This window comes from Bison bison, unplaced genomic scaffold (assembly GCF_000754665.1).
Source record: "Bison bison bison isolate TAMUID 2011002044 unplaced genomic scaffold, Bison_UMD1.0 scf7180017864355, whole genome shotgun sequence".
Classification (NCBI taxonomy): domain Eukaryota; kingdom Metazoa; phylum Chordata; class Mammalia; order Artiodactyla; family Bovidae; genus Bison; species Bison bison.
Genome location: NW_011494927.1, coordinates 86,105 through 95,729, shown reverse-complemented (window position 1 = coordinate 95,729; position 9,625 = coordinate 86,105). Strand labels below are relative to the sequence as shown.

Genomic DNA, 9,625 nt, shown 5'->3' with positions numbered 1-9,625 from the left:
AGATGGGGAAACAGTGGAAACAGTGTCAACTTATTTTGGGGGGCTCCAAAATCACTGCAGATGGTGACTGCAGTAATGAAATTAAAAGACGCTTACTCCTTGGAAGGAAAGTTATGACCAACCTAGATAGCATATTCAAAAGCACAGACATTACTTTGCCAACAATGGTTCGTCTAGTCAAGGCTATGGTTTTTCCTGTGGTCATGTATAGATGTGAGAGTTGGACTGTGAAGAAGCCTGAGCACCGAAGAATTGATGTTTTTGGACTGTGGTGTTGGAGAAGACTCTTGAGAGTCCCTTGGACTGCAACGAGATCCAACCAGTCCATTCTGAAGGAGATTAGCCCTGGGATTTCTTTGGAAGGAATGATGCTAAAGCTGAAACTCCAGTACTTCGGCCACCTCATGCGAATAGTTGTCTTATTGGAAAAGACTCTGATGCTGGGAGGGATTGGGGGCAGGAGGAGAAAGGGACGACAGAGGATGAGATGGCTGGATGGCATCACTGACTCGATGGGCGTGAGTCTCGGTGAACTCCGGGAGTTGGTGATGGATAGGGAGGCCTGGCGTGCTGTGATTCACGGGGTCGCAAAGAGTCAGACACAACTGAGCAAATGAATTGAATTGAAGCTTTCAAGTCCTTTGGGTAAATGTTAAGTGCTGTGATTTGCTGAACTGGAATTCATAATTCATATCCATAATGCACATTCTGCTATTTTAAAGCTAAAATCCTCCCAATTATTTCATTATTTGTTTAATCTACTGATGTGTTAATGTTCACTTACATCAGCTGCTTATCTCCTTCTAGAATGTGTAAATATATCACACTTAATTTGGGTCATCAATTTTACAGTTACAAGACATCAATACAAAACAAAATATAAAGACATATATAATTCATGGGAAAAATTAAACCACTCAAAATTCAGAAGGAAATGAATTAGGAACATATATTTTACCAAAAGAATATCACTATAAGTATAAATACAATAGCCAAGGCCTTCCTATATTCTAATAAATACTTCAGAAGTGGAATTTTGTCTCCATATCCTGTCATTGTTATAAAGATCAATATAAAAACATGGTATGAATTGAAAGTATAACACCAATAAATTGAAGGGAGTTTGTCTAGATTATACCCCGTCCATTACAATATTATGATTCTATATTATTTGAATCTGTTACTTTCTGCTGAGTCAGGAAGAAAAACTCAGTTGAAGGTCTATAATAAGACAAATGTGATCAAAATGTCTAATAAACAGAACAAATTGAAAGAGGGAAAACCTGCCAGACTGTGAATATAAGTATTTAAGTGCAACTGTACATAGTAAAGACTGTAAGTCAAAATGTAAAAGGGCATGGAAAACATTATATTAAAACCACTGTGCTATGTAAGTCAGTCAAGAGATACAGAGACACAGCAGTGCAAAACACCTTAGGCAATGAAATTTACATTCCGGTATATGGATGCTGTGCCACCCTCTACATAAAAGTGACTGAACAATAATCACTGCTTGTATTTACAGTGCTTACTTTCCTGAAGGAAATGAATACTACTTCTGTATCATAGGATTATATCAACACTACAGGAATACCAGACCACCTGATCTGCCTCTTGAGAAACCTATATGTAGGTCAGGAAGCAACAGTTAGAACTGGACATGGAACAACAGCCTGGTTCGAAATGAGAAAAGGAGTATGTCAAGGCTGTATATTGCCACCCTGCTTATTTAACTTATATGCAGAGTACATCATGAAAAATGCTGGGCTGGAAGAAGCACAAGCTGGATTCAAGATTGCTGGGTAAAATATTAATAACCTCAGACATGCAGATGACACCACCCTTATGGCAGAAAGTGAAGAGGAACTTAAAAGCCTCATGATGAAAGTGAAAGAGGAGAGTGAAAAAGTTGGCTTAAAGCTCAACGTGTAGAAAACTAAGAGCATAGCATCTGGTCCCATCACTTCATGGGAAATAGATGGGGAAACAGTGGAAACAGTGTCAGACTTATTTTTCAGATCAGATCAGGTCAGATCAGATCAGTCGCTCAGTCATGTCCGACTCTTTGCGACCCCATGAATCGCAGTACGCCAGGCCTCCCTGTCCATCACCAACTCTCGGAGTTCACTCAGACTCATGTCCATTGAGTCAATGATGCCATCCAGCCATCTCATCCTCTGTTGTCCCCTTTTCCTCTTGCCCCCAGTCCCTCCCAGCATCAGAGTTTTCCAATGAGTCAAATCTTCGCATGAGGTGGCCAAAGTACTGGAGTGTCAGCCTTAGCATCATTCCTTCCAAAGAAATCCCAGGGCTGATCTCCTTTAAAATGGACTGGTTGGATCTCGTTGCAGTCCAAGGGACTCTCAAGAGTCTTCTCGAACACCGCAGTTCAAAAGCATCAATTCTTCAGCGCTCAGCCTTCTTTACAGTCCAACTCTCACATCCATACATGACCACAGGAAAAACCATAGCCTTGACTAGATGAACCATTGTTGGCAAAGTAATGTCTCTGCTTTTGAATATGCTATCTAGGTTGGTCATAACTTTCCTTCCAAGGAGTAAGGACTTTATTTTGGGGGGGCTCCAAATCACTGCAGATGGTGATTGCAGCCATGAAATTAAAAGACGCTTACTCCTTGAAAGGAAAGTTATGACCAACCTAGATAGCGTATTAAAAAGTAGAGATATTATTTTGCCAACAATGGTCCGTCTAGTCAAGGCTATGGTTTTTCCAATGGTCATGTATGGATGTGAGAGTTGGACTATAAAGAAAGCTGAGCACCAAAGAATTGATGCTTTTGAACTGTGGTGTTGGAGAAGACTCTTGAGAGTCCCTTGGGTTGCAAGGAGATCCAACAAGCCCATCCTAAAGGAGATCAATCCTGTGTGTTCATTGGAAGGACTGATGCTAAAGCTGAAACTCCAATACTTTGGCCACCTCATGCAAAGAGTTGTCTTATTGGAAAAGACTCTGATGCTGGGAGGGATTGAGGCAGGAGGAGAAGGGGATGACAGAGGATGAGATGGCTGAATGGCATCACTGACTCAATGCACATGAGTTTGATTGAACTCCAGGAGTTGTTGATGAACAGGGAGGCCTGGTGTGCTGGGATTCATGTGGTCACAAGGAGTTGGATACAACTGAGTGACTGAACTGAACTGACATTAAAAGGTAATATTTTCTGGGGACTTCTAGATCAATCTAAACTTGAAGAAAAATACAAAATTTTTCATATTATCTTCCATTTATATTTTGTCACCTGTGATCAGTTTCTTACCCCATAACATTCTCATGGCATTTTTCACTTCTGTATTCCTTAGTGAGTAAGTCAGGGGGTTGATCAAAGGTGTTCCAACTGTATAAAACACAGCTATCATCTTATCCATGGGGAAGGTAGTTGCAGGACGTGTGTAGATAAATATGCAAGGACCAAAGAACAAGATGACCACGATGATGTGGGAGATGCAGGTGGATAGGGCTTTCTTCCTCCCTTCAGCACTGTGGTTTCTCAGAGAATGCAAGATGATAGCATAGGAGAACATCAGCATGACAAAACTCACTGTACAGATAGCCCCACTGTTGGACACCAAGAGTAGGTTGGTCGCATAAGTGTCTGTACAGGCAAGTTTCAACAAAGGCTGCAAGTCACAAAAATAGTGATCTATCACATTGGGACCGCAGAAAGGCAGACTCAAGGCTAGAAGAATCTGAGCTGAAGAATGAACGCAAGACCCTACCCAGGCCACAGTCACCAAGACACCACAGACTCGATGGCTCATGAGGGTTATGTATCGAAGGGGCTTACAGATGGCCACATAGCGGTCAACAGCCATGAGAATAAGGATGAAGATCTCTAGGCAACCAAAAAAATGTGATGCAAAGACTTGGATCATGCACTCATTGAAGGAGATTGTGCTCTTTTCCCTAAGGGCATCGACAATCACTCTAGGGGCTATGGAAGTTGAGAGAAAGGTATCAGATAAAGATAAGTGGAAAAGGAAGAAATACATTGGACTCCCAAGTGTCCTGCTGGTCTTGATGGTGGAAATAATCAGGAAGTTACCCAGTAACATCCCCAGATATAAAAACAAGAAAGTGACAAACACTATTTTCTTCCTAACAGGATCCTGTGATAACCCAAGTAGAATGAACTCAGTCACATTATTGTTCAGCTTCATGATTTCATGAATGAGATGAGGGATGAATGTGAAATGGATTATCTGCAAAAAAATAAATCAATATATGGTGCAATATATTATATGATGGAATATTTTAAGTAAAACAACATTTGCTTATCAGGTATATTCTTTACAATAATTTATATTATATGTTTGTTTCTTAATAATAACATTTGTTCTTCAATTTGTAATGACCATTTCATAGGGTCATTATGAGTCTCATATAAACTTGTGAATGTTAAACTTTCTAATAAGACTCTTTAAATACAATCCCTTGTTAGACTGGACATGATTATGATTAGTTTTATGAATATATGTAATATATGGCTCCATTTTATTATTTCCTTTGTCATTTTTTGGCCATATTCAATATATTCAGAATCCCAAGTATTGCGCATCAGTCATTATTTAGGGTATATTTGACTGCCCATGGTGGTTTATGACAGAAAGTCATACATCATCCTTAGCACCTTAAAGAATATCTTGTTCATACATACCCTTATACTTTTTCCTTTATTATACATATTGATTTTAAAAGTAGCACAAACTGTCTTCTAGATACCCTAGTTTGAAAAGAGAAAAGACATATTACTTTAAATAATCTGTTGCAACGTCCAAGCACATTTATATTTAGTCCTTGATGTATACGATGAACAGAGTGAATGATCTCTGTTATTTGATAATATTTCAAAAATACCCATTACTCTTTTTTCATTCTCCAGTCTTGGAAAAGTACATTTTAAGCACTCATATTTCCTGAAGTTACATTTCAAAATGACTTCCTGAAGTTAAATTTCTAAATGAAAGAGAATTTATTAATTAATAGCTTAGGTTTTAAAAATTCAAGCTTTTACCTAAGCTTGTTAAACCTGAGGTGGTTTTCTTTTATTGGAGGATGTCACCTGGCAGTTGGTCTAGGACCTGATCATGGTTATATTCCCAGTAGAGATTGTAGTCTCAGGTACCTGAAAATCTCACATTGCTGGAAAAGCAGGAAAACAGAAGAGGAAGGGTAATGTAATTTTCCAAAAGAGTCATAATAAATAACAACTGACTTCTTCATTCAGTTTGTTTTTGTCCTGGCAAATAATTATTCAATGTAAAATGTCCCTTCTTTGGATGAAGATTTCTGTTTTCACATTTTAAAAGAAATATTATCATGGGGTCATTTCCAAGAACACCTTTTTTCTTTAGTTCTTTGTTATGAAGATGATGCTGGCAAGTGGCACTATATGCAAGTATAAATAGAAAATGAAATGTTATGCATTTAAATATCATCTGGAAGACTTACTTATTCCATTGTTCCTCTCCTCAATCCATCCAACTTTAATGCATGTCTTGAAAGTTGTGAACAGCCAAAGTGCAGATTATGACAGACTAGCTAGGGACAAGATTTCCTTTCAATATATTTTTCTCTCTCATGGTGAACTTTCTTCTCTTCAACAGAGATGAAATATCCCTTATTCCTGGAAAAAAAAAAAAAACTGTTCAGAATATATCTAATAAAGTTACTCAATTTGGGTTTTCAAATATTAAAAAAAATCTCTTTCAACTCGCATAATCTTTAACTATAAGTAAATTGAATCTTGATATATTAATCATTACAATAAGCTCCTCCTTTCCTTCACTGGTTTTAAAGAGTGATGTACCATAACATATTTAACACTTGGAAATATGCTAATCATTGGAAATAAAGTGATGTGAAAGTCTATTTCATGTCAATATTCCTTGACATCGGTCACTGCTTTGAGTGTTATAGTTTTGGGTTTGTATGTTGTCAAACGTATTTTCCTATTATTTTCCAGGACAAGTTTATCTCTCTTTTCACATTTGAACTTGTATATTTAAGATAACTTGAGAATCATAAACATATATCATCATTAACTTGTTAATAATCATGTGTCCTCATCAAATATTTAATCAGTAGTTTCAGAAAGACATTAAATGTCTCCACTCACATCTACAGCCATAAAGTCCATTTTTGTGCATTTAAGTCCCAAACAATTCAAACTACTTTAGTCACTAATTTATTTGAAAAATACTGTGTCCTCAGGCATCAGTACATTTCAGTGATTCCCCTTGCATCTTGAAAAAGGGGATTTTAACCTATTTTGTAATATACAATACTTCATGACCTAGAATATGGAGACTATAATTCTCAAGTGAACTATATCAAAGCCTTTATATGATCAGGGTGTATTCATGATGCAATGTGAGATGTAAAAGTAGTAGATACATCATGTGAAATCTCTATAATGTAAATAATGTAGCAGCCAAAGATGAAAAATAGATGTAGAATATCCAAACTCACCTTGTTCTCTTCTTTTTTCCTGGAGTGTCCTTCCATTTCTAGCTGTTTCAACCTTCTGGGAACTTCAAACCAAATTTCTGAGAAATATCCTCTAGCTAGCCTTCAGATATTTCCTGTGAGAAAGGAAATCCACTCTTTTGCTCTCTAAAGCCTTTATCTATAATTTTCTTATAGTATTAACCTTATTGCTTATAATAAGTATATGTAGGCTTACTTTAGCTTTCTTCCTGGAATGAGAATATCGGAAAACTACATGTTCTTTGAATATCATTCTCCACAGTTCCAACACAATGCTTTGTACACTGTAGTTGCTCAGTAAGAGCTTTTAACTTGATCATTTCCTATAACTCCATAAAAGGTAACATTTACCTCATTGTTTTCACATTATGTTGGTTACAAAGTCACAGTGTTATTAACTTATAGGGATCATCTATTATGTAGAGTAGGTAGACAAATATGTTCTAATTTTACATAGCCAAGAAGAAGGAAGAAAACAAATATAATTTATCACTTAACTGTTAGCAGAGTCTCTGAATTAGTATTATCTGCCTGTCCTTTTCTGTTACCAACTTTCTTAAAGAATACTGAAAAAAAAATACATACACAAAGCAACAGTGGTTCCTCTCTGCTTTCCAGAGGGACTATTTTCAGACTTAATGATGTAAGTTTTTAGCATTGTAGAGAGTTTATTCCCTAAAGTTTCTTTTCAGTCAAATTCATCCCAGATGTAATAACCTCAATGTTAGGTTTATCCAATTAGCCTGTTAAGAACAGCAAGTTAATCCACCTTGTACTCAGGAACCAGATCAAACAAGGATTTGTAGTTATTATATTTTCCTTGGTCTAAAAAAAAAAAAAAACAAACAGGGAAGAAGAGGAAAAAGACAGAGTAGTGAAGAACAGGAATAAGAAACTATGTTACTGGTAGGAGAGAAAGTGGGCCACCAAGAAACTACTATGCTCCCACAAGTGCCTTAATTACCCACCCCTGCATTAGGAAACAAAATCTTTAAGCCCTGATAATTTGTTGTTGTTGTTGTTGGTAACTACAATCCAGGGAAACCACTATGGTGCTTGAAAACATAAGTTCTATGATATGGGATCCAGATATTCCCTATCAAGGTACTACAGTCATAAAAAAAGAATAAATTTTGTCATTTACAGCAATGAATGAATGGTACTGAAATATATTATGCTAAGTGAAATAAGTCATACAGAGAAAGACAAATGCTATATGATATTACTTATATATGGAATCTAAATAACAAAGCAAGCTAATAATGGATACAACAAAAAAGAAATGTACTCACAAAAGTAAAGAACAAACTATTGGTTAGCAATGGGGGAGGGAAAGAGTTAGGGGCAAGAAAAAATAGAGGACTGAGATACCAACTATTATGTATAAGATAAATAAGCTACAAGAATACATTTTGCTACATAGGGAATTTAGTCAATATTTTATGATAACTATAAATAGTATAATCTTTAAACCCTGTGAATCACCATGTTATGTGTCTGTAATGGATGTGAGAGTTGGAGTATAAAGAAAGCTGAGCACTGAAGAATTGATGCTTTTGAACTGTGGTGTTGGATAAGACTCTTGAGAGTCCCTTGGACTGCAAGGAGATCCATCCACTCCATCCTAAAGGAGATCAGTCCTTAATATTCATTGGAAGGACTGATCTTGGAGCTGAAACTCCAATACTGTGGCCACCTGATGCAAAGAGCTGACTCACTGGAAAAGAGCCTGATGCTTGGAAAGATTGAAGACGGGAGAAGGGGAAAACAGAGGATAAGAGGATGACAGAGGATGAGATGGTTGGATGGCATCACCAACTCAATGGACATGGGTTTGGGTGGACTCTGGGAGTTGGTCATGTACAGGGAAGCCTGGCATGCTGCGGTTCATGGGGTCACAGAGTCAGACACGACTGAGCGACTGAAGTGAACATACAATATTGTACATTGTTAACTGTGTTTAATTAAAAAAAAAAGATGTAAAAACTTCTTTAGTAGGCTCTAATCGTTTATACCTGACAAGAGTATTTTCTTTCTTGAATAACTGAATCTTGAATTTCCTCTGAGAAAATATGAATAGAACTTCTTAATTTTTCACTATACAAGCTTTTAGTGATATTATTTCACAAAGTTTGGAATATGATTCTCACTAGCTTGTTTAGAAACATTTACCCCAGGCTGTAATATTTGTGTTGGGGATCTATCAGCAAATAAGATAGAGTCATTACTTTTGTTTGGAGTATTAAGTCCCCCCCCCGCCCCCAAATCAGTTTTGTCCCTAAAAGAGTTAGTACAGATCTGTAACTTCTGACCATCAACAGTTGGAGAAAGTCAACATGAAAGCAGAGCTAAGAGATAAATCAATTGTATAATAACATTCATCTGTAGAATTTACCTATGTCCAAATTATTTTACTGTTTTCCATTTTATACTTTTGTTTTTATATTTATCTAAATAATATCATAAATACTTGCAAACTTCCCAGCCATCTTAAGAATTAAAATGCTAACAGTAATTAAATCTATTCCTGACTACCTTCCTACCTGTTACTGCTTCACTCTAAAGGTAACCAATACTCTAATGTTTTTAGAGATCAGTTTTAAACAAAAATGAAAAGTACAGTGAGTTCCTTTGTGACACCCCCAGTAGCCTCTATTATTAATATCTTGATTAAAGTTATATATGTTTTAAAATAATCTATGAATTTATGTTATCACCTAAAGTCCATAATTTACATTACCATTCACTCTTGGTGTTGCACAGAAGCATAATGACGTTTAACCAACTTTACAACATCATAGAATAATTCACTATCCTAAATATTCTCTGTACTCCTAATTATGCCCTCTTATTTTCTTCTAACCCCTGCCAACCACCAATCATTTTACTGGACCCAAGGGTTTCTCTGTGCTATATAATACAGTTTGATTCATATAGTACCTCGACTTTCAGATTGGTTTCTTTCATTTAGCAATAGGCATTTATGGTTTATTCATGATTTTTGTGGTTTGATAGTTCATTTCTCTTTATTACTGAATAATATTCCAAGGCATGGGGGCTTAACATTTACTTTATCCGGTCATCTGCTGAACAACATCTCGTATATGTTTCATACAG

General features: G+C 36.5%; 1 protein-coding gene across 1 annotated transcript; it reads right to left on the bottom strand.

The window, feature by feature from the left end:
* Positions 1–3,246: 3,246 nt before the first annotated feature.
* Positions 3,247–4,179, bottom strand: LOC104999598 (olfactory receptor 4C16-like). Its single transcript, XM_010855159.1, has one exon. The coding sequence runs from the start codon at positions 4,177–4,179 to the stop codon at positions 3,247–3,249; it is 933 nt and encodes a 310-aa protein (XP_010853461.1).
* Positions 4,180–9,625: the final 5,446 nt, after the last annotated feature.

Coding starts and splice junctions, on each gene's coding strand:
- LOC104999598 (XM_010855159.1), bottom strand. CDS start 4,179: ATGAAGCTGAACAATAATGTGACTGAGTTCATTCTACTTGGGTTATCA.